Source organism: Eucalyptus grandis, chromosome 2 (assembly GCF_016545825.1).
Source record: "Eucalyptus grandis isolate ANBG69807.140 chromosome 2, ASM1654582v1, whole genome shotgun sequence".
Lineage (NCBI taxonomy): Eukaryota > Viridiplantae > Streptophyta > Magnoliopsida > Myrtales > Myrtaceae > Eucalyptus > Eucalyptus grandis.
This window is the reverse complement of record NC_052613.1, coordinates 54,722,981-54,749,359: the sequence shown is the minus strand read 5'-3', so window position 1 is coordinate 54,749,359 and position 26,379 is coordinate 54,722,981. Positions and strand designations below refer to the sequence as shown.

Here is a 26,379-nt window from a genome sequence, read left to right as displayed (position 1 = left end):
CTACCTCCTCTCTCTCTCTCTCTCTCTCTCTCTGTGATTCGTTCAGTCTCTGTTTCGGGATACGCCTACTGGACGTATATCTCTTGTTAATATCCTCGCTTTCTGCTGATACAAATTTAATTATTATTATTGTCGGTACACCCGCTTCCCACCCCCACTATGTTTTGGCTTGTTTATCAAGTTAGTTACTAATTCCATGATTTCGCAAGGTGGGTTTTGCTCATCTTTATTGCTTCAGTTAAAGTCTCTCTCTCTCTCTCTCTCTTATGTATCTCCTGATATATATAGAGCATCCAGTGATATTCGTTCCACTGTTCTTGCTATTTCTGTCATTTTTGCTGCTTTGCTCAAGTCCACAGCAGAAAAGCGCGTCCTTTCTGTCGCCTCTTTATCTAATTATATCCAAAGTTTCCCTCTTTTTGTGTTAAAGATTTCCCGTCCCTCTTTGATTTCTGCTAATAGAAATAAATCCCCTTCGGTGAAACGTATCTTCTTCATATTGCCCAATGTTTAGCCTTTTCCATTCTGGGTAATTCCAGAATTTTAGGAGAAGCAACTACAAATGCCTTAAATTGTATACAGAGCTTACTTTAATCACTCAACATTTCGCGGACTCACTTAATTATTACTTAAAAAAAATCATTTAGGTATTAATTCCGAGTTGAGTTAACTTTTCACGGGCTCACTTAAATGTCACTTTTAAAACAAGAAACAATAAATTAAGTATCAATTTGATATGAGTTGTCGGAAATCTGATGTGATAATATTTTATTAATTCTCCAATCTTATGTGGTTTGGCAGTGTGTCCGGTCAACGTATAATCTCTAAAGGATGTCATGTAGAAAAGTTAAAAAGTAATTACTTCAATGTTAATCGTTGTAAAAAAATGATTATTTCAATGGTTAAAAAGTGATCACTTCAATGTCAATTTTAATAAAAAATAATCACTTCAATGTCAAAAAAGCCCCTAAATGATGTCATTTAAACAAGTTAAGAAGTGATTATTTCAGTGCCAGCCATTGTAAAAAAAATCATTTCAATGTCAATTGTTTTTAAAAGTGATCGTGTCAATTTTAATGAAAAAATTATTACTTTAATGCCAAAAAATACCACCTCAAATAATTTTTTTTTTTAATTATAATTTTTTTAATCACATAATTTCTCTAAAATGAGTAATCAGTTTTTTTTCCTAGACTTTTTAAAGGCACTTCTTCTTCTTCTTCTTTTTAAATTTTTTTATTATTATCTAATTGTGCTTTAATCCCATTTTTGTTTCCAAAATCGTGGTTCTCATCTACCCTCATCTTTCACTACAAACGCTATATAAATTGCCAGATTGTCTGCTCCGTGTGGTTCTTCAGAGCTTAATTTTGCATAATACAATCCAGTGTAGTGCCAAAAGAATGAAGGCTTCTTATTTGTTTTGGTTGTTAATCTTGCTTGTTTTGATTAATGTTGCTTTGGGTAAGGAGTGTACCCACTCTCCTACTCAGCTTTCATCACACACTCTTAGATACGAGCTCTTAGCATCAAACAATGAGTCATGGAGAGAGGAGATGTTCTCACACTACCATTTGATTCCAACGGACGAGACGGCTTGGTCCAACTTGCAACCAAGAAAGATGTCAAAAGGAGAACAGGAATTTGAATGGATAACGACGTACCGGAAATTGAAGAATTCTGCTGGGTCCAATTCAGCAGGGGAGTTCCTTAAGGAAGTATCGTTGCATGATGTGAGATTGGATCCGAGTTCAGTTCAATGGCGGGCGCAGCAGACAAACCTAGAATACTTACTGTTGTTGGATGTGGATAGTTTGGTGTGGAGCTTTAGGAAAACGGCAGGTTTACCGACACAAGGAAAGGCATATGGTGGCTGGGAGGAGCCGACTTGCGAGCTCCGGGGTCACTTTGTAGGTTAGTTTGGTTCCTTATTACTTTAGTTCTTTTGATATTTATTGTTATTCCCATTTGTCGTTGAACTGGTTAATCGTTGAACTAATTAGTCATTGTGTCGCTATAGTCAATTGATGTGCTTGTTCTGGAACACATCATACGTCATGAACGGATGATCTCCTCTCTCCAGCATGAAGGGTTCCTGTTCCTTGGCTGAATTATGTTTTTGGCACGATTCCATCTCTATCATGCACTTAGTAACAATTATGTTTTTTTCTTTTTTTTTGGTGATGATTTTCACGTCAGTCTCAAAAGGAACAGGCTTTGTTTCAGTAGCAATAAGTGGACAAGGTAGCATGATATTTGAATATCATTGGATCATTGAAATTTTGGTGTTTGCTCTGATTTGTCTCCCCTAATATAATCTAGAGAGCGCTATACAGGCTGAGGATCTTACTTAGAATAACATATTCTCATGATGTGGCGTCATTTATTCATTAAGTGCAAAACTAGAGAAGTTCGTCGTTTTTAGGACCATCTGGTTGTCGAGCATTTACTGGACTGGACTTCTATATTGATTACTTAGGATCCAAATTGGACGATGAAGAAGTTGAATTTAGCTCGTGATCTTTCTGTCACTATGGTTTGAGTATCTTGCTTTCCTGTTTTGAAGGGCATTATTTGAGTGCGACTGCACAAATGTGGGCAAGCACTCACAATGATAGTATTGGAGAGAAAATGTCTGCATTAGTGACTGCTCTAGCCGCCTGTCAAGAGAAAATGGGCACAGGATATCTTTCGGCTTTCCCATCCGAGCAATTTGATCGTTTCGAAGCTATCAAACCAGTCTGGGCTCCATATTACACCATTGACAAGGTACAGTTCTTGAGTGTTTGGAAATTTTGAACGCACTCCCTGTTTTGATTGTAGACTGGCAAGCTTGAAAGTAACGTCTTGGCTATCTACTTCGACAGATCATGGCAGGTCTTCTGGATCAATATACACTTGCTGGCAACAAGCAAACTTTGGCTGAATGTGATCATAAATTACTCAATAGAAAGACACTGGCTGTCACTCAATGAAGAGACTGGTGGCATGAATGACGTCCTTTACCAGTTATTCAGCATGACGGTACATGAACTACAAGTTATTGTGTGTAACTGCATGTGAACTTGATCCGGGCTGTTGTCTCTTGGTTGATTCGAGACATAACTGTACTGAACAATTTATGTGGTGATACAGTAGATAGTCATAGATCAATCCAATGCCCTTCTCAGAGCTTGCAATATTGGTTGCCTTAGTTGTCTGAGAAAGTCATGCTCTTTCTTGCCCGATGATCTGAGTTTTCAAATACTCTTTGGGAGGAAATTTTTTTTTTTTTGCAATGGCTAATGTGAGTGAGTAGAGAAATGTTCTTTCTCTGCATTTAAAGAGGAAATTGCCATCAAATATTAACATCTATTGAGAGGTTCCTGCATATTTTTAAATTAGAAAGGTTTTGCTTGGTGAACCCTCTTCATTGTACTGTAGCGTGTCACCTATCTCAAAATTCCTGACTTTGTGCTTCTACTTTTTTTGTTGCAGAACGATACCAAGCATCTGTTCTTGGCTCATCTCTTTGATAAACCTTGCTTTTTAGGATTGCTTGCTGTGCAGGTAAAAACCATTTTTGTTTCTTTAGTGTTCTCATCATGCTACTCTGAGTCTTTAGAGAATATGTGTCATTTTTTCAAGTGCTATAATGTTTTTCAAGGTTCAGACAGGAATATTTAAAGTTGGACGAGTCCTCTAAGTCAGATTTTTAACCGATGGTGCAAACCTGCAAGGAATTGCTGTAAATGAGGACATATGTGTGTATTTCCAAGTTACCTTCTTTGCATGTGTCTGTTTGTTGCTTCTTAGTATCTCCTACGTTGATTCTCTCTTTTTTTATGCTTTTGAAAATTTGGTTCCATGCTCTGTACAATATGTAAAAGCTTCGCAAAAGTTATCTTGTTTGACCTGCAGGCCGACGACATAGCTGGTTTTCATGCGAACACTCATATCCCAGTTGTCGTTGGAGCCCAGATGCGTTATGAAGTTACTGGTGACCCGCTATACAAGGTAACATATTTTGATTTCCAAATTGTAGGATAGCATGAAACGGAATTTTTATTTATGAAAAGACTGCAAAGAACACTGTGTCTTCCACATCTTAGCGGCCTTCTTGTTTTCTCAGAGAAGGCTGGCTTTTTACGAGATTTGCTTTGTGATATGACTACGTCTTTAACCTAGATGTATTTCCACGCTCTCAATGGCTATACATCTTATCTTTTGAGGTTTCCAATGTTTTGTCTAACGGCTTTTTGGCAACTTCTTACACCAGACTGTAGACATTCTTCATGGACATTGTGAACTCCTCCCACAGCTATGCAACAGGTGGCACATCGCTCGGGGAATTCTGGTATATATTAAATTCTGAAGGAGAATTATATTCAAGTTTAATATGTGTATACATATATATAGCGCGTGCGTATGTGTGTGCGTCTCATCATGGTAATCCTCTTTATTTGTTGGTCTGACAGGACGGACGCAAAGCGTTTAGCGACCACTCTTCGAGTGGAAAATGAGGAATCATGCACCACATATAACATGCTGAAGGTGATTGAGTACTCCTTAACACCATACTTGGTCTCCTAGGGAAGTGATTTAGTCAGGATATATTTTCTCTCTCGACTATGCAATGGAAATTTGACACGGCATTTTACGAAATACTTCAGAAGTTGCAATATGTCAAAGTCCTGATCTAATTTCTACTATTGGTACAAAGCTAATTAACTATGACTTAGATTACGTCTAATTGTTTGTCTTAAACCTCTTAATCCATACTAAGTGATGGCACCGTTCGCTTAGTTATACAAGTCTATTTGTTGACCGACTTTTTTGCATCTGCTGAGCTTGGTCTATAGGTGAGTCGCAACTTGTTTAGATGGACAAAAGAAGTTGCATACGCAGATTATTATGAGCGAGCATTGACAAATGGCGTGCTAAGTATTCAGAGAGGGACTGAACCTGGTGTCATGATCTACATGCTTCCTTTGGGTCATGGGGTGTCCAAGGCCAGAAGCTTTCATAAATGGGGAACTCAGTTTGACTCCTTCTGGTGCTGCTATGGGACAGGTCTGATCGAACACCCCTCGAGTGCTCATTTATTCAGTAACATGGAGTCTGTGGATGTCATGATTTGTTGAATATCACTCTTTATTGAAGTTGTTTCCCAATTTTCTTTGGTTCTTTTTTCAGGAATTAGCCACATTTTATTGTGCAGTTTTCCTACCAAGTATTATAGGCTTGACATGATGTGTTGTATTGCAGAGTTTGTCCATCACATGATCCTTTTCTTTCTTTGTGTTTGAAGGAATTGAGTTGTTTTCGAAATTGGGAGACTCTATATATTTTGAAGAGCAAGGAGAAGTTCCCGGTCTTTACATAATTCAATATGTATCGAGTTCACTCAACTGGAAAGCAGGGGGGACTGTGATCAATCAAAAAATCGGTCCTCTGTCATCGTGGGATCCTTATCTTCAAGCAACAATTACTTTTTCGTTGAAGGTGCTTCTTCCTGGTCAATGCATGATGGGCGGGCAGAATTTTACTGGCCTTTCCATTGTCTTTTCCTTTAGATATAATCAACTTAAATGGTCTTGTGCTTATGTTGCAACGACTTTAAATCTGTTGCGTCACTCTTTACTGCAAAGCATCCGCATTGGCTAATGGCCACAAGATGCGACCTCCTCTTATTTTCCCATCTGCATATTGATGATGCTGAAAGTAGATAAATAAAAGAATGATTGCATTATGCTCACTAAGCTGTGTGAAGTTAATTGGTTGCATTCACATTTCGGAAGCAAACTAGCTTCAATCATTAGTCCCATATTAAAGCTATCGCATGACAATAAAATAAATTATCGACCCTGAATACGCAAAATCGAAATCTTCCTTAAATCATGTGTAGCATCTCCTGAAACTAGTATGAAAACATCTAATTCTAGTAACACGTGAGATTAGTATATTTTGGATTCTGGTGTTCTTTTGGCAGTGTTTGGTGTCTTATTGTTTCTCCTCTGCTTCTACTTATTTCAGACAGCAGGGCAGTTGTCTACCCTGAATTTCCGAATACCGACTTGGATGTCTTCAGCTGGTGCCAAAGCAGAATTAAATGGAAATAGTTTGGATCTACCAGCTCCAGGTGCGTTTAGTGTTCTTCGTGTGTGTGCAGCACCCATTTGATTGAAATTCGTTTCTTAGGTTTTTATTGCTCGACATGGCATTTTCCTTTTGAAATTGCAACTCGTCTTTTCTTTTATTAATCGGTCAATTGAGAGCATCGACTTGAGAAATTAGTTAATGGAGATTAACAGTTCTGCAGAATTGATCCGGTTGGTTGGTGCAGGTAATTTTCTCGTCACGAAGGGAAAATGGAGCCCCAGTGACAAGCTGACCCTTCAGTTTCCCCCCCGTCTGTGGACAGAGGCTATCAAAGGTACTGTCACGGCTCCAAGCCTCCCATTGCTTGCGGGGCATATGCTTCGGCAGTCGGGAGCTTTTTCTTAGCAGCATCTTTAGGTATTTTAATGTGAAGCTGAAAAGTTCGCATTAAACTAATGTCCAGATGACCGATCCGAGTATGCTTCCGTTCACGCGATACTCTATGGGCCTTATCTTCTTGCGGGGCTGACGAGCGGAGACTGGGAAATCAAAGCTGAGCCAGATGCTCCTCTGTCCGATTGGATAACTCCCATTCCGGATTCTTACAGTTCTCAGCTGCTCTCTCTTTCGCAAGAATCAGGTGATTTGTCATATTTCCTGACCAACACGAACCAATCCATCACAATGGAGAAGTCTCCTGAGCCAGGCACTGATTCGGCAGTCCACGCCACCTTCAGACTCGTCTCCAAAGAATCCACCGCTTTAGGAATCAGGTCACGAGGGGGCATGATCGGGAAATCGGTCATGCTCGAACCATTCGACCTTCCCGGAATGGTGGTAGTGGAAAAAGGGAAAGATAAGGGCCTTGCAGTTGAGGGATCAAGCGAGGGCAGCTTGTCCCTCTTCCGTGTGGTTGCAGGACTGGACGGGAAGGCCGAGACTGTGTCCTTGGAGTCGGAAAGCCATGAAGGTTGCTACATATACACGGGGTTGAATTACGACGAGGGTTCCAGCGTGAAGCTGGGTTGCGTCTCGGATTCCTCAGACAGTAAGTTCAACGAAGCGAGCAGCTTTACGGTGGGAGACGCCCTAAGCTTTTACCATCCTATGAGCTTCGTGGCGAGGGGCGAAAAGCGGAGCTTCCTTTTGGTGCCGTTGATGAGCTTGAGAGATGAATCGTACACCGTTTATTTCGACATCCAGTCTTGAAAGATTGGTTTGTATAGAAGTACCTCAGAATAAACAGAAGAATGCTTGGTTAGGATTTTCAGATCAGAATGATCAAACTGCAGTTTATGCAACCAAAAAAAGCAAGGTTAATGTAATTGCACCCTGTTTGCTTTTCTGCAAATTTCTGGTCGGAAACTCCATAAGGCCACTCTGTTTGGCATTCGCGTCTGCTTCTTTTCCTTTTTTGGATCCAAGCCTAAGCCACGACTATGCCAATGCGATTTGAGTTGGGTGCACTCGTTAAAGGACCTGATAAAGAAAACTTTAGGTTTCATATTTCACAGATTTTCCTCGTATTGATTGCAATAAGTGCATCGAAAATTTAGTTGTTCCAAATAGGGTAATGCCATTCCCCAATTTTCTGGTCCCTGATTTTTGCAACCACAATCGAAGCATGTAGAGATCTGAACGCGAAACTAACAAACCGGTCATACCCAACATCAAATTTGAAGCCGTCGCATCGGTAGGAAAGATGTTCATGTCCAAGTGACTTCACCATGTGTTGGCCATTGCATTATCAAGCAATTGGAGGGGCTCCCACGGGTTACACGACAACCTCCGCTAAAAGCATCATCGCTGTTATTAATTTCATGCAGCATTACGTGCACGAAGATCTTCATATCCCCCAATTAACAACGTAATTTAATACGCAATCATACAAGCATCATCATATCATCTCACCAACATCTTGTGCTCGCTCCATCTTCCCTGTTCCCACTAGACAGCGGCCCAGATTCTCATTATTGACCCAACAAGCTTTTAGTGGCTTCCCGCAGAGGCAGTGGTTGTCCTGGAACGACGAAGCTTCGAGGTGGTCGAAGGACGACCCCACGGTAATCCGCCTGCATAGGTGGCAGTGGCTCAAGTCCATGTGCCCGATGTACGTTGCGGCTGATATTGACTTTGGAATTGGCCCCCGCAGGTCGTTGTACGAAAGGTCCAGCACCGTGATGTATGACCTCGGCCCAAACGCGTCGGGTATCGGGCCCTAGCACGAGTTCCTGCTCAAGTTCAAGTTGCTCACCACCAAGTTGATCAAGCTGGATCGCTTCCGAGATTTGGTTGTAATCCAGGTTCAGTGTGGCGAGGACCGGCATTTTACCGAGTGAAGGGGGGATTTGGCCAGAGAGCCGATTCGAGGAAAGGTCGAGATATGCTAACCGGTATATTTGGGATATGGTTGCGGGGGTCAACCCAGCTATTTGGTTCCCACTTGTTATATTACAATAGTTCATCCATGATGGGGTGTGTTTGAGAGGCACTGCAAGCAGTCTTCTCTTAAGGAAAGTTAAACTAACTTCCTCATAATGCAATATATATACAGATTAGAACATACAAAAAAATATATGTTCTCTTCTTCATCAAAAAAGAACATACAAAAGGTTTTTATTACTGTTTTGAAAAGACGATCAGCATTAACACTGTTGAAACAAGAATACCCCTATTGTGATTGTATTTAGACTATTGTGAAGTTGTAAATTCATCCATTTCTTACTGGCGATTCCACGTATATTCCTAGGTAATTCGTTTGTTATGCATCAAGAGATTTAATCCATTCTTCCCTAACCTTTATTTCTTACACCATTCAAAAGGGCTCGGCTCAACATCCTCAACATTCCAAAATCTCTTGGCAATGGACCCGAGCTCCCATTATTACTCAAGTTGAGGTGCATCAAGCTCGACAAGCCCATCAAGGAGCTAGGGATCTGACCCGTTATCATGTTAGCTGCCACGTTAAGCACCATTAGCCGCTTTAGCCTCTCAATGTTTGCTAGTATCTCGCCTAACTAGTAGTTCCTAAGGTAACATCCCTAAATTAACTCGCTTGAGGTATTGTCTGCTTTGGCCCATTCCATACCGAACCTCACAATTTTATCATTTAGCGTATAGACAAGTACTTTCCCAAGAGGCCACCCATCCTTGCAGTGCTCTAGGCTGGTTTGCTTAACTTTGGAGTTTCAAAGTAAAACCTATTGTCAAGTCAAAAGGCACATCCATGAGTTAATTTCAGTTTTCATATATATAAGGATCGTTCTCCCCTTGTTCGATGTATAGTTTCGTTCATTCATATCTCCTTTGCCATCCTAAAACCTTGTTAGGAGCCGCTCCCCATTCAAGTCCTCTAGTCTAGACTAGATCATTATATGTCCACCAACTTTTGTCCAATTCGGCCCTAAACCATGCACCTACCAGATGGGGTCCCACTCTGATACCATATAGTAGTTGCTAGGGCTAGAGGGCTTAAATAAGGAGCAGCTTCTAGCAGGCTTTTAGGATATTGAATGGGCTGGGAATGAAGTGAACTATACACCGAATAGAGTGATAATGATTTTGAGATATATGTGTGTGAAAATTAGAATTAACTCACAGAAGCGTCTTTTGACGTAATGACAAGCTTTACTTTGAAACTACAACATTAAACGAGCCAAGCTAGGACACTACCAAGATGGGTGACCTCTTAAGAGATTGTCTATCTGTATGCAAAGAATAAAACTGTGAGTGTTGGTAAGGAATACATCAAGTTAGTTAATTTGGGGATATCACATATATACCTTAGAATTGCTCTTGTAATACTTGAGATTTTGGACCGAATCAAAAAGAAGTGGTGGGACCCACCCAAAAAAAAAAACTCAGTGTTGAAAAGTCAAAGAGAAAAAGGAAAAGGAGGGGACGCTTGGTTCTTAAATTGAGAGCTCGGGCAAAAAGATAAAAAGAGAGTAAAGAAAGAAAGAAGAAGAAAAAGGAATGCACAACACGCCACAAGGACCTCAACAAGCCAAGTCAACTATGCATCACAACGCCCAGTAAATACTTGCGCCCCTCGTTCGTCCAATCAGGGTAGTTGTCAAATTTAAGGCATAAATTTGGAATTTTGGAAAATTTGAGCCATATAGTCTGATTTTTAAGTTGTGGAGTTGCGACATTTCATGGAAATAATGGATTATGGTGTGGTGAGCCCGGGAAGTTTGATAGGAGTTGTTTAAAAGCAATGGTTTAGTCGGTGTGAGAATTTTAGGGTTTCGCATTCAAATTTTGCATTGTGAATGGCTTGAATAATCACTTCGAGGGAGTGGTTTGTTAGCGCGGAAGAGTCATTTTATTAGCATTTAGACATAATTAATCCGTTTCGTAGTTGAGGTTGTGTTTTCCTTGGTTTTCACGTCGATTCTCATTTAATTGTTAGGATAACTAGATTGTCGGTTCAAGTGAGCTTTGTTGTTTGGCCTTAGGCATTTCCAAGGTGAGTAGTGCTATTTCTTCTATAAATTTGAAAACTCATGTCTTATTAAAAGTCATATAGATTTGAGTATCGTATGAGTATGAAAGACATGGCACAACATTTTATTTATAAAAATGGAAGAAGTAATGTTTAAAGCATAATTGCTGCATAAATCCGGACCAAACATTTACTACTTGTTGATTTTGAAATGGCATGGTAAAACATTTCTAAAAATGGCTTATAAGTTAATTATTATGTAATGAATGGAGGAAAATCTTTCTGAAAAAAAATTATTTAGTTACATGTTATATGGTTTGGTTTGTGAGGAAATAAAAATGCATTATTTGAAATAACTTGAAATGATTAATTGTGAACACCTTGATCAAATGCCTTGCAAAGAAATTGCCAAAAGTTATGGGTATGGATTAGTGAAATGCTTTAAAAAACACATTCTATTTGATAAATTGGGCTACAAAAGTTTATTCAATTCGATTTGCGAACTGGTTTATGAGATGAATTATGGTTTAATTTTGAATTTGTTTTATAAAATGATATGGGAAATACTTTACGAAAAACTATTTCTATCGGATAGATCAAGTTATAGAAGATTATATGATCGGTTTGTGAAATGTATCGTGGATTATGAAATTGATTATGGATAAAATTTCTAGATATTGAAGGATGTGGGTTTAGTGTTCAATATCATTGTAAACCTATGGAAGGACGTGTGGATTTGCATAACAGGCTTATGATATTCTTCTAGGCCGAACTATCGACTTTGTAGGTAGAGAGCTTACCAATGAGAAATCCCGATCGCCTTATGACCAAGCGTTGTATCATGAATATAGTTTAATATTGAGCAAAAGATTGGTTGATGAATGAACAATCGACGTGTGCTTCAATACTATATAAACTAATAAAATAGACCATTGATGTGTGATTTTGATGAGACTAATAAATGGATTTGATCATTGATGTTTGTGATGATTTGAATGAGTATTTTCTAGATTTGTATACAATTTGTTGAAATGAAACGACTCGTACATGATTTGACATGTATGTTAAAGTTTTGGATTATGAGTTTCTGGTATTGCTTTATTTATATGTATAATGACTACTCAATCGGCTTAGAAGAAATACATAATACTCACGAGTTATAGTCACTCACCCTTCTCGTTCCCAACATTTTCAAGTTCTTTGGTTAGGAGCTAGTATAACGAGAGCGTTATTGATGGGAACTTTTGGAAGTAGACTTTGAGTTTAGTTTGAGGCTATGTCCTTTATGTGGAAGGACAACTATGTCACCTCCAGCCTTATAGATTTCGGGTTGTGACAGCTCTCCCCCTCTTTAGTGCATAGTTTTCTCTTATCGCTTTTATCGTCCTAGAAATCTGTGAAAAGCCGTTCTTGACAACCAGTCCCTGTCTTCATTGAATCAGTCCGTTGCACCTAATGAGGTCCAGAATCCAAAGGTACGGCAGAGAGGCAAGATAGGCAGGTATCTTGCCGAAGATGCCCTTCCAATCGGCGATGGTGAAGCTCGAGAGGTGCTCAAGCCTGCATATTGCAAGAGATATCATGTCGATCATGTAGCCGGTCCGCTTGGCCCTCTCGAAGATGGGGCCCTTGGACTTGCCCCAAAGGTTGATGTCAACGACGTGGTGGGACTTGGGTTCGTAGCTAATGCCACACCAATTATGGCAGTAGTCAAGGTCGATCAAGGAGTTGAAGATGCCAAGGTAAGGCTCGTGAAGCGCCACCCGATCCAACGACGAGCAGGCGACAGTGACTGCAAGAAGTAATGATGTAATGAAAATTTCTTGAAGACTTATCCTTTTCTACAACTAAACTCTTTTGTTTTTCTAGTTATCTATTGTGATGCTTCCTCTATTCTAAAGTACAAAGGAAAAATGAGGGAAGATCAACCGAGCACCAAATGAAGCGGTCAAAGCTGAAGATGGTTGCATGGGACATAAGGACTGAGCATAGATTACATATTGAAAAGTACTAGAATAATAAAGAACTATTGAAATCACATACATCATAGCAGTGCATTGATCTTTAAAATTGAACACTGAGCAAATTGAAAGATTAATGCAGTGTGGTGGTGTGTAGCTCCAGGATGCCAACAGTTTGAGCAAGCTGGAGAGGCTGCTTGACGGCGTTGTAGACATGTTCATGGCCAAATTCACGAAGCGTCTTGAGAGCGAGAACCAACATACAATATGGACTTTGATTAAGTGGAAAAAAAAAGAAAAAGAAAAAGAAAAGTTGAACGGTCAAAAGAAGAATGAGGAGGAGAGACCGAGAGTCTTTAGGAGAGAGGAAGAAAAAGAAGAAAACAGAGAAACAAAAGAAAGGTAAGGTTGAAAAGTCAAAGAAGAGAGGGGGGGCTCGGCCATTAGGAGACAAAGCACGCCAGGAAGAAAGGAAGAAAGGAGAAGGAGAAAGAAAAAGAAGAAGGAAAAGAAGAAAAGGGTTTTATGCACTCTCACCAGGGGAGTCTCACCAAGCTACTTCAATTATGTAACGCAATGCTAGTTAAGAGCTTATACCCCTCCTTCATCCAATTGAAGTATTTTATGAGTTTAAAGCTCAAATTTGGAATTTTGGGAAAATCAAGCAACGACATATGATTTTTGAGTCATTGAGCTATGTATTTCTATAGAAATGATAGTTTAGGGTGGTGTGAAGCCGTAGAATTTTACAGATCGTGATTTTAGCTTACGGTTTACATGAAATAAAATTTCAAAATTTCTCGCGCGCAATGAACAACACATGTCTAGCAGCTTCAAGCTCCTATTTTGTCATTTTTTGGCTTGATTTTGGAATAGTTAGGGTCCTTGTAGCATGTTGAAAAATCTTTTTACTAAATGTAAGAACGTTTGAAATGGGATTTGGTGGAAAAAGTTATGGTATGACTAAGTTTCGCACTCAAGCTCTGCATTGCAGACTGCTTAAATAATTGCTTTGGATATGCAATGTATTAATACTCATGTGTCATTTTATCGACGTATAAGTATAGTTTAGTCGAGTCATTAGTTAAGATAACATTTTAATTGGTTTTGATCATATTTATTGTTTATATGATAGACATGTGAGTTCGTTGATTTGAGTGAGTTTTGTTGTTTGGTTTGAGGCATATCCAAGTGAGTGATGCTATCTTTTTTAAGAATTTGTAAACTCATGTTTTCAAAATTATAAAGATTTGATATGTTATGAAATATGAATATGCGTATTTGTTATAAAAAATTTAGATTGGCATTTGCTAGATTTTGGTATTTGTGAATGGTATAAGAAATGGTTAATACAAAATATATTATATTTGAGGAACGAAGTCGAGAAATATTTTGGATTTACGAGACATTTTTACAAAAAGCTCTTTGAGCATGGATTATGGAATGTTATGTATATTGATTTGTGGAATTCTTTATGGCATCCATTTGATTTGATTCAATTTGTAAGACCGATTTATAAGATGAATTTTGAAATGATTTGAAAAATATTTTATGAAAAGTATTCTTAGCAAATGAGTTAAGTTCAAAAAATTATTGATTTATGAAATATGTTATAACATATGAAATGATTTTTAGATTTGGCTTTGTGTATTATGAAGGATGTTGTTTTGAATTGGTATTAATGCTCAATATCACTATGAGCCCAGTGAAGGGCTTGTAGGTATGTGCATACTAGTCCACTTGTGGGCCGAGTCACTAGCTAATAATAAGTGGAGACCTTGCCAATGAGGAATTTTAGTGGTTTTGTCACTAGGTATTATCTCACAGCCATGATTTGATATTAAGCAACAAATTGATCAATGGAGTAAATCATTGACATGTGATGTAAGTTTGGTCAATGGGTCAATGGGGTGAACCATTGATAAGTAATTTCAATTTAGTCGATGAAGTAAACTATCAACATGTGATTTGAGATTACTCGTTGAAATAGACAATTGACATGTGATTTCATTAGATTATTGATATATGGCATGAGATTAGCTAATATAATGAACCATTAACGTGTGAATTGATTATATTGATCAATGAATTGGACTACTGGTATCTATTTTGTTTTTATTGTGAAATGATTATTTCTGCTAAAAATATAGCTATGTTGAAGCATATGTAACTTATTATATATTTGTAATATTTTGGATTTGGGTTAAAAGACTTGTGATTTGGTTTGTAAATATGCATAGGATGCTTGATCCGCTTTGAAGAGATGCACTACTCACTAAGTTATAGTTGCTCATCTCTCTATTTTCTAATCTTTTTCAGGTTCCTCAACTAGTGATGAGTAGTACAAGAACAATATTAACAATGGGACTTTTGAGAATTAGATTTTGACGATTTGAGATTGCATCTTCGGGTAAAAGGACGTTCATGTCATCCCCACTCTTGATAGTTTTGGAGTGTGACAACCTAAAAATAAAACAAGAGCAAAGTAGGATGTATTTGGGATGGGGCAGATAGAGAGGTGTGGGGTCTAATGGAATGAAATAGGCTAACGGCGACTCCTCATTAGAAAACTCTCCTAGTGTTAATTTGACAAAACCCGCGCTTAATTGAGGTCCATAGGCTCATCTTTGCGCAATACTCTTAAACATCTATATCTTTTCCCTTTGGATGGAAAAAGTTAGGTCGTTGACATCCCTCTACTTCCTTCGGTCTCTGTTTCTGGTTACGACTATTGTATGTATATACCTTTGGTAAATATCATCGCTTTCCACTGATACCAGTTGAATTATTATTGTCAATACATTAGCTTCCTGTCCTGCCCTACCATTTTGAGCTTATTTAGTTAGTCACTAACTTTTTCTTTTTTGGTCGAAATATAGTAATTTCCATTGCTAGCCCACTAAAGGAGCATCATCAGTTGGAGAGTTTAAACATAGAATTAAAATTAAAGGCTGAGGAGGATTTGAAAACCAGTTACTAGGAAGAGATTTGGCTCCGTGGACTTTAGCAACCCAATCCGCGGCCTTAGTTGTTTCCTTCGACTCGTAGATGACCGAAACTCCACATAATTGGGCCATGAGTCATTTGCAATCAACAACAATGGACTAGGCCAGCCAAGGGGGTTCTTCCTGGCCCGATAAGCATCGCACGAGTGATAATTGGTCTGAAGATAAGAGCACTTGTAGATCAGTTCTGTTCTTACTTTACTGTTGGAGCACTTGCAGATCAGTTCATGCATCCCTGTTCAACTTTGCCCATAGTAGTGCTTCTCTCACAGCTAGGGTTTCAACCACCCAGGCGGACAGAGCATAGATCTGCTTGGAAAAGCTAGCAACGAGGAGCCTGACAGCGTTCTTGCACACCCCTGCAATTGATCCCACCATCGTTGAGCTGCACCAGGAGCAATCGACGTTCAACTTCATCTCGTTTGTACCAAGTGGGCTCCATTTTAACATGCCGTTTGGGGCTGCTTTTGGTCCTCTGTTTCTGCTCATCTACTTGGTGTGCCATTTCATGTATAAAGCCGCAACATTTCGTGCTTCTTGGGCGGTAGTAGGATCGGGCTTCCTTCCTTGGAAGACTGCTGAGTTGCGGGTATTCCAAATCTACCACAGTAGGCCAGCGAAGAGGGTCTTCAAGTTTGGTTTGACTCTTGAGGTGAGATGTTCAAAAATCCATTTGTGGATTCGAGTAATATGTGCTAGAGAAGTGTTGGCTTGAAAATCAGAGGCTGACCATAATGTTTTTGTTCAGTCGCATAAGAGGAATATATGCTCTGCTGTCTCTGGTGCTTGACCACAAAGATGACAGGTTGGATCATGTAGCATTTCCTTTTTGTACAAGTTTTCTTTTGTTGGAAAAGCATCACTGCATATATTCCAGAGTAAGAATTGAATTTTGGGTAAAGTCGGGATTTTCCATATCTCATACCATAGTGATTTTGGAACTTGGTAGAAAGAGAATAGATTATGTTTGGTGGGGAGTGCTATTCTATCATGTATGCAGTTGTAGCCGCTCTTAACAATATAGGAACCCGAGTTGTTGGCTATCCACACAAGCTTATCTGAGTGGGGATGTAGGCTAAGAGGGTTTGCTAGAATCTCTTGTACTACACTTTCCGGAAAAAGTTCATTTACTTTTTTAGTATCCCATTCCTTTGCTTCATGGTCGATTAATTCAGCCACCACTGTTGGCTCATCCCGATTTGCTGGGCCTATGAGTCTTCCAGAAGGAAGCCATACATCTTCTCTAATCCGAATTCTCCGTCCATCTCCAACCTCCCATCTAGTGGCAAGTTCGATTGCATCGCTTCCCACCATTAAACTTTGCCATCCACACGAAGGATGGGGACCTTTGGTTGCTACGCACAAATCACCTCGAGGAAAATAAATGCTTTTAAGAACTTGACAACATAGGGCGTCCGGTTGTTGGACAATTCTCCAAGCCTGCTTCCCCAACATTGCTTTGTTAAAATCCACTAAATCCCTAAAACCTAGGCCACCATAGTCCTTCCTGGTTTTCAAATCTTCCCATTTTCCCCAATGAATACCTTTTCTAGCTACATTCTGTTTCCACCAAAATGAGGCTATTCACTTCTCAATAGTGTGGCAAACGGAAGTTGGAATTTTAAAAATGGACATAACATATTGGGGTAGAGCCTGAATAACTGTCTTAATGAGAACTTCTTTACCAGCCTTTGAGATCAACCTCTCTTTTCACCCTTCAAGTTTCCTCTCGACTTTAGCAAGGATCCAAGCAAACACTTGCTTTTTTGTGTGACCCTAGTCAGATGGAATTCCGAGGTATTTCCCTATTTTTTTTTTTAGATAGGAAACTCTCAATTCAGCAGCTAAATTCTATTTCAGTATCTATGGGCAGTCTCTCCCAAAGAAAATGCTTGATTTATTGAGGTTTATAGTTTGTCCTGACACATAACAATATCGGTTCAGTACATTGGCTACATTCTAAGCTTTTCTTATTGTTCCATCTAAGAAAATGATGGCATTATCAGTGAATAGAAGATGCGAAAGTGTTGGGCATGTAGGATTTAGGCGAATACCGTTTATGCTTCCATCTTGTATAGCTTTACTCATAAGGGTCGAGAGGACATTGGCCATGATAATGAATAGATAGGGTGAGAGAGGGTCTCATTGCCGAATTCCTATAGTAGGCCTAAAGATAGCTGAAGGCTCACCATTAACTAAAATGCTGAAGATACCGATGAGATGCATTGCTTTATTCATTTAACCCATTTCTCATGGAACCTTAGCCTCAGCATATAGTCACATAGAAAATCCTATTCAACTCTGTCATACGCTTTTTGTATATCTAGTTTTAAAATGGCTTGAAATTTACGCTTTCTTTTTCTCACCCTTAGTTGATTAATCACCTCTTAAACTATAAAGATATTGTCTTGGATATGGCGGTTAATTATAAAAGCAATTTGCTCCACAGAGACTATCTTTGGTAGCCAAGGCTTCAGCCTATTAGCCAGCACCTTCGCTATAATCTTATAATTGAAATTGCAAAAGCTTATAGGTCTGAATTGGGTGATCTTTTCTTGGTTTATTACTTTAGGGATGAGAGTAATATGCGTTCTATTGAGCTCTTGTTCAAACGTATCTTCGCTGAAAAAAGATTGCACCATACTGAAGATATCGTCATTGATGATAAGCCAATGACTTTGATAAAATAAATCATTTAGCCCGTCCAATCCCGGAGCCTTTGTAGCCCCTAGCTGAAACACAGCAGCTTTAACTTCCTCTTTTGTGACTGGTTTGATGAGGTCTTCATTCATCTCTTCATTGACCACCATTGTACATTGACTTAAAATAGGTTGGTAATTCCGATCGCCCACTGAAGTAAATAAAAATTGATAGAAGCTTCGAATGTGATGTTTGAGAGTCTGGGGGTCCTTGTACCAGGTTTGATCATCAATTCGAAGCATAGATATTTTATTCCATTGTCTTCTTTGAATTGTTGTAGCATGGAAAAACTTGATGTTTTGATCCCCCCCCCCATTTTAACCAGTTAATTCTAAACCTCATGCACCGGTACATCTCTTATTTCCTTTACAAATCTTCAATTTTTCCAACAATGTTACTTATCTCCTCTCTGTTTTGCTCTCCATTCGTTTTATTAGTCAACTCCGTAAGCTGAAATTTAAGGGGGATGATTTGTTTTTGAGCACTTTTAATTTTCTCCTACTCCATTTATTTAATTCGGCATAAACCAACCTTGTTTTATGTGCAATACTGATTTCAGTTGTTTTATTTGCATTCCAAACTCGCTTAATCACCTCCTCACACTCAAGGTCTTCAAGCCAAAACAATTCAAATCTGAACATTCTCTTGCTTTTCTTCTCCATTTGATCTAGAGATGGTATAATTAGATCACCGGTAGTGCAAAAGCCATCGTGTTTGGGTATAGTATTCTCCATTCCAAATTACAAAGTGCCCTGTCTAATCTCTTTTTTATTAATGCATTGCCTTCTCTATTATTGGACCAGGTATAAGCACAGCCCTTACTTTCGATATCCATCAAAGAGCAATAATCTAAAAACCCCCGGAAAGCTGCCATTCGATAGCGATCCACCTCTATACTCTCGACCTTTTCCCAATTGTAAATAATTTCATTGAAATCTCCTATGCATAATTATGGGAGTGGATTATTATAGTTGTTGTCTTTCACAAAACGCCATAGTCAAACTTTCTTGTGTTGGTGCACGTAGAAAGGATATCTGCATTAGGTTGCCTCTAGTGAGATCCTTGCATTGTATATTAATAAGCTCCCCGGAGCTTCCCTCCACTTCCACTTCTACCTCCTCATCCCACATTAGTATCAAACCTCCTGCTATACCAACTGGCTCGATAATAAAAGAAAATTTGAAATAAGTCATTTTCCTCACTCTCTCTATAGTAGTATTCTTGTTTTTTGTTTCCATGAGGAAAACCAGGTTGGGCCGCTCTTGAGCCACTAAGGCTCTGAGGGCTCTGAGGTGCTAGACTGTCAAGGGAGCAACCAACCCTTAATAGTTCTAGCTCAATAATTTAATCTATTCTTTGGTAGCTTATTAGAGCCAACCACCAAAGCCCATGCACTAGCCCCTTCCCAAGACTAAATTGGGGCATCCAAGAGCTGTTTTTCATCCACCAAGAGATCCTGTGAGGTTTTCTTTTCATAGGGACTGACCTGCTTTTGTTGCCATAGGAGCTTTATACACGGCCTTTCCTTTCTTAGAGATTAGTGTCGCAACCAAATTTTCGGGTGCACCACCTAGGGTTTGGCTAATGGATTACTAGCCCTAGACTTAGCTCATGCTCTCCCAAACCCATACCAATTCACAACTTAGTTTCAAATTTTTTAACATACAAATGGATTTTATCTAGGAGTCGGCACTAATCAATTTATGGTAGATCGATTAGACACCTAAATAAAATAATTGAAGAATTATTTTACTCCTACGAATCAAAAACTTTAGATACGGGGATTTGGTTACACTAGACTTCTCTAATGCCTTTTCGGTACCATTTCTTTTCTTTTTTTTAAATATTTTTGCAAGCAGTTTGGATTGATTTTAAATTTATTTCTCTAACATGTAAAGTGATCATACAGGTGCGCAAACTATCAATTTAACACCCAAAAAAGTAATGAATAAATTACGGGATTTACCTTGTAACAATAAAATGATCCGCATTGTTAGATCAGAATTCACATCATCAACCCTACATATGATTTCTAATTAACACGCAATTTTTTTTTGTTTTCATTTAATTAATGAGAATCATGCTTTATGTAATGCAATATAACTAAATGACCTAATTCTAATGACAGACAATTTCTAATTAAAATGATTTAGCAACAATCACTAAATGACATGTATTTCATAAATCTAATTCTACATGACATGTAATGACAATTTTTTTTAAAAAAGAAGGCAATCTATCCTAGGAATTGAAATTAATTTATCCTAAGACATTTTTTGTATTTTTTTATGAAATTCGAAATTAGAAAAATGTGAAAATTATCTAGCTAGATTAAGATTCTATTCAATTTGTATTAGGAATTAGGTTAAGCCAAATCCTAATTTAAAATAAGATATTATCTTAACTTAGCAATTTCTAACCTAAGATGCAATCTATCTAAAAAATCAATCTAAACTTAAAATGAAATATGCAATGACGTACAAATGATGCCCTAATTCTACATGATATATGCATGATGATTTTTGTTGCTTTTTATTAATTTCGAAATTAAAAAAAATGTCAAATAATTAAACATGCAATTTAAGCTAATGAAACAAAAATCTAACATCCTAAATTTATGTTTTTTTTTTTTTTTTATTTCAAAATTCATAATAAATAAAATGATTAGTCTAAATATGCAAATAACCTTAAAGCATGCAATATTCTAACTCAAACATATTTCAAGATAAATAAAGTAATCAAGACAAGACAAACCATTCAAAAATCATCAAAGATATCATACATTGTTCAGATCAGGGAATAATTCTCACTAAAAAAATCAATAAATTGATCTTAAGCCTTAAAGATCAAAATATCAATTTTATTCTCGATTGATTAATTATTTCATCTAAAGCCTCATAGATGAAATAAAAAAAACCCAGGCGTAGTTGCGAATCAGATGGTATGTTAGAATTTCCACTTAGACATAGGGAAGTATTTCAAATAAGAAAACAAGAAATAAAATAAAAAATAAGATAAACTTGCCTAATAAAATAAATTAAATATACCTAATTTGATTTTTTCTCTTTAAAAAATAAAAAAAGGAAATCTTGGCCGCCAGTTCGGAGCTCCGGCGAGGGGAATCGATGGCGAGGAGCTCTGCGAAGGGATCAACAGCCGAACAACACATTTGGCACGGGTAGCAAGGGTAAACACTGATGAGGGCATCCGGCAAGGCAGGGCACCGGCGAGGGGGGTCACGAGGGAAGCAACATCATCGGAGCAGAGGCGGAGTAGACGTCGAGTGCTGGTGCAATCGCGGGTGAGGGGGATTCCGGTGCAGTGGCAAGCAATGCCAAGTGGAGCTCGCAGGCGGCGATGGCAGGGCACGGCAGGTGAGTGAGAGCGTCAAGGTGTCAGGCTGGTGGAGTGGCTTGATAGCAACGGTGGCTTTATAGGTAGAGCAGAGGCAAAGGTGGATATGATGGGCATTAGGGCAGAGGAGGGTCACGGCGGCAAGGATCGGCACAATGAGGCAGCAAAAGCGTAAGGTCGTCGTTGGTTGACATAGCCGCAAGCGAAGCGGAGGCGCAAGCAGAGGCGCTGGATCTAGAAGTTGCAGGCGACAGAGGCGTTACAAGGTTGATGGGTGGCGGGTGAGATTAGCGAAGCGGCGGTGGAGCAGATAGGGTCGTGGGTCGTTGGCGCGGGTGGTGCTGGTGCGGTCAAGGGCTGTTGGGGCAGTGGCTAGTGTGGGCACGGCACCGACGCGGGCAAGGCTGCCTCCACGAAGAAGATGAACAGTACCCACTAAGGTTTTTTTTTTTTTTTGAGAAAGTGATTTTCTCTTTGGACCAAGATGGACGAAGACTCTCTTACACAAATTTTCTCTCAATTCTTTCAGTTTTTTTCATCCTCAATCTTTGTACACACACCACACCTTTTATAGGGGAAAAATTTAAATCTTTGTGGCATATTTTGTTTCCAATTTCGCTTGTGCATAATACCCCTGAATATATCGTTGCACCTCGCGCGATATTCTCTTTTGTATTTTTCGAATATTCTATCCGAAAATTTCCTTTCTACCAAAGAATATACCCATTGGTGTATATTACTTGAATATGTGAAAAATCCTACATGAATATGCTCACCGTCAATCCAATGCAAAAAAAGAAGAAGAATAAAATGAAAATAAAACAAAAAATAAAATAAAATGTTTCTAAACTATATGTCGTGCAATTTATTTTTAGTATTATTTTTGGGGGTAAAAACTAACCCATTTTTTATGTAAAAAATTTAGGTGTCAACAGCCACCCCTCTTTGAATGTAAGCTTGTAGAGGTTGCCTTCAAAGACAAATTGAGACCTAAATTTTGACTATGCATATGTAATGAATGTTTTTTTTGTTGGAAAATGAATTCCATTTTTTAATGCAATTTATATGATGCATGCAAATGAACCTACCTGGAATAACTTACCTTTAGAGAAGATAGAGTAATTCAAAATAGTTGGCATTACATGTCCAAAACCCGTACCTTTCTACGATTGCCTAGAATATCAACGAAGCTTTGCAGGGAGATTACTTTCCTAGGACCCGTACCTTTCTACGGTCGCCCAGTATAGCAATGTTTGGTTGTATCTAGGACCCGTACATTTCTACGATCGCCTTGATAAAGAAATGGATTCTCCAAGACCTGTACCTATCTACGGTCGCCTAAATGGAGAAATAAATATTGTTTAGGACCCATACCATTCTACAGTCGCCTAAGCGGGGATTCACTTTCCAGGGCCCATACCTTTCTACGGTCGCCTGAATAGGAAATCACTTTCCAAGACCCGTACCTTTCTGCGGTCGCTTGTTAGAGTAATAAATATTATGTAGGACCCATACCTTTCTATAGTTACCTAAATGAGAAACGGCTTTTCCAAGACCCATGCCTTTTTATGATCGCCTATAAGAGCCATAAACATTGTCTAAGACTCATACCATTCTACGGTCGCCTAGCATGAGGTTGCAGCATGGATCATCTAACCAAGACTCGAACCTTTCTTCGGTCACCTTAATTGGACTGAGAAAAATCTTTGGGGGATAGCTCAATCGAGTGTCAGTATACTCAAGTGACAAGTATTTAAGGTGTGAATAGAGATATACTTATTTGGTAACATCTCTGCTCCTTGGGGATATGCCTCTTGTAAAACACAGTTGTAAGAGAGGCAATATGCATTCACAGACATGCATTAAATCAAGTGAGGTTCATGTGCGATAATTTATATCAATCTTGTATCACCTAATTTCCATTGGGAAAGATTTCAAAAAAAAAAAATATTCCAATATGAACACATGAGTGTCATGACTGGGTCAAATGAGGGACCTCTCGGTTTGAAATGACTTTTCTCTCATCCTTATTAAAAGGCCATTTCATCCCGACCTTTGATGTAGGATCTCAACAATCACTCTATCTTACCATCGTCATGCCAAACAGGGGTCCAGGCAACTCGCAAGTGATATGACCTTACCAATTTGAGAGATCTTTAACAGGGACCGTAATGTCGGCTTGGTCAATTGCTTAACAAAATGGACTCTTTTGACTCAAAGCTATTGAAAAATGACTTCGCAATTGTCTTGGAATTTACAAGTTAAGAAACATGCGAAATGAGCTAGAAATTGTCTTACTCGCACTTCTTCAAGCAATACTTTTGAACATGTGAACTTTTACGTTAATTCAAGTGCCATAATCTGAAGAGACTTTGTAAGAGACATAACATAGGCTTGGTTCATTAGTGAGAAACAAAAGGATTATTAGGCTCAACAAGTGATTGGGAGTCAAAGTTGGTGATCATCTTGATATCTCTACCAATTTTCCTCTCCAATGTCGAAGATTTTCTTCACATCCATTTATTGCAACAGCATTTAAGTTTTTTAGTACCGCCTTACTGGGGATACGACTTCAACCAATGTTTAATTATTTCTTTTTTGGCATTGGCATTGCTTTTACTAGACACGCTGCTTTTTCATGCCCCATTTTTGCACTTATTTTTTTTGGACAAAGTCTCTATTTTTGTCAGCATTATAGTTCATGCCACTTGAATGTTTTTGTCTTGCCCCAGTGTGGAGGATGATCACCAATTGGGCTTAATATAATATGAATTCATAAGCTCAAGTAGGCTATGCAAAGGATAAAAGTGTATAAGATAGAGAAATAACTGCTCTTCATCATCCTAGGGCACTACAAATTATTGTACGAGTTATGCTGCGAAAGCAATTCTTGAAAATTGATGCAAAGTGTGAGTAAGATTCCTACCATTCATTTCAAATTTGTCCCAATGTGGGATGATCCTTGATAGGGATAATTTAAAAAAAAAAAAATCTTCACGTGTGTGGGCTCAAAGGGCTAAATGATGAGTATACCTGTAGTGTTTCGAGTAGAAGAAAAACTACCTCTCATTACCTCGATTTACGTACACTTTGCAAGATCACCCTTTTACCTTGCAAGCATGAAATTTTTCACACAATTCATTAGGGATTAGTGTATGAAATAGTGTATGGAATAAGACTTGCCTTTCATCATTCCAAGGTATCCTATTTGACACATTCAATTTATCTCACACAATTCATCAAGGAATATATGCAAATTTTGTAGCAAATTTGAACAATTGAATTTGCCACTTATTGAGGCAATTTATTCATCATAAAATGCTTGTAGTTTAAAACATGACACAGCAAATTCTATCATGAGTAATACTTCTTGACAGCATTAGAATTAACTAGAGTGGAAAACTCACGACTGTCCAATTTTACCAGGACCAAGGCACCTCCAAGAAGTAGCTTCTTCACCACATATGGGTTGCTGTAATTTAGAACGAACTTGCCCCAGGGATCCGAAAAAATCGGCAACAACTTCCTTAAGATTAGGTCATTTACCTCAAAATGTCTCGGCCGCACCTTCCAGTTGAAAGATCTGGCTATCTCTGTTGATTAGTTTGGCCATGATAGAAAGCCTTCAACCTCTTCTCGTCAAACAAGTTCAACTGCTCAAGTCTTTGTTGTGACCATTCCGCCTCTGACAACTCCACCTGGGATAAAACTCTCAAAGAAGGGATTTCCACTTCCACGGGCAAAACTGCATCCATGTCGTACACCGGTGCAAAAGGGGTTGCCCCAGTAGAAGTGTGGATCGATGTCCAGTATGCCATTAGTGTGAAGGGTAACCTGTCATGCCAATCTTGATAATTCTCAGCTATTTTGGCCAAGATCTTCTTAATGTTCTTATGGCCGCTTCAACAGCCCTGTTCATTTAAGGGCGGTAAGGGAATGAATTCAGATGCTTGATCTTGAACTCGTTAAACAACTCATCAACAAGTTTGTTGTTCAAATTTGTCCCGTTGTCGGTGACGATTGCTTCAGGAACGCCATAGCGAGCAATTATGTCACGTTTGATTAACTTCACAACATTGCGGGTGGTCACGCTTGCAAAGAACGTAGCTTCGATCCATTTGGAGAAATAGTCTATCGCCACCAAGATGAACCGATGCCCATTTGAAGCCTTATAATTTATAGAGCCAATCACATCAATGCCCCACATTGAGAAGGGCCATGGCTCGGAAAACTGGTGCAGCTCAATTGGAGGAACATTTATCTTATCACCATGAATCCGGTAGCAGTGACAACTTCGTACATGCTTGATGTAGTAACTTTTTAGTGTGAGCTACTAGTAGCCTAATCTCATAATCTTCTTAGACATCTGTTGCGACCCGATCTCGCTACCTTCGAATGTCCAAGGTGGGAAAAGGTAAGGTAGGGGTACTTTAATCACGAGAGTTTCCTCACGAGATCGCGAGCTCTCCCAAGCTAGTACCCCGTGCGACAGCAGGTTTATTTATACGATATAGGTATTTAACAACCTAAGAATATACAGGAGTCGCCATTAGCCTTATTTTGGGGGTCGGCTAGAAAACCCAAGCGAGGGTCGGGAGAGTTCTCTCGATTCTTACGCAACCAAATATCTAGATTCAGGGACTTGGGTTACACTAATATAGCTATTAGCGCACTTTCGGTACCTAAACAATATGTTGTGTTTTTCCTAACATGTCCATGCGTCTCTTTTTACATTTTCAGGATCATTAATTTTATACTAAGTGATCATGCGTGGTGGATTACTTTCATTCTATTATATTCCTAAGAAATGAAAAGAAAACAATCAATGAAA

At 38.8% G+C, this 26,379-nt stretch overlaps 1 protein-coding gene and 1 pseudogene across 1 annotated transcript; one reads left to right on the top strand and one right to left on the bottom strand.

Moving 5' to 3' along the window:
* Positions 1-1,280: 1,280 nt before the first annotated feature.
* LOC104433830 lies at positions 1,281-7,406 on the top strand. The gene is given in 13 exon segments (XM_039306189.1): positions 1,281-1,914; positions 2,567-2,769; positions 2,868-2,923; positions 2,925-3,024; positions 3,478-3,549; positions 3,901-3,996; positions 4,266-4,336; positions 4,458-4,533; positions 4,842-5,052; positions 5,291-5,484; positions 6,016-6,121; positions 6,326-6,415; positions 6,545-7,406. Coding segments are annotated over 13 exon segments (2,532 nt in total). The 5' UTR covers positions 1,281-1,403; the 3' UTR covers positions 7,291-7,406.
* A 572-nt stretch (positions 7,407-7,978) lies between these two features.
* LOC104435690 lies at positions 7,979-25,366 on the bottom strand (annotated as a pseudogene).
* Positions 25,367-26,379: the final 1,013 nt, after the last annotated feature.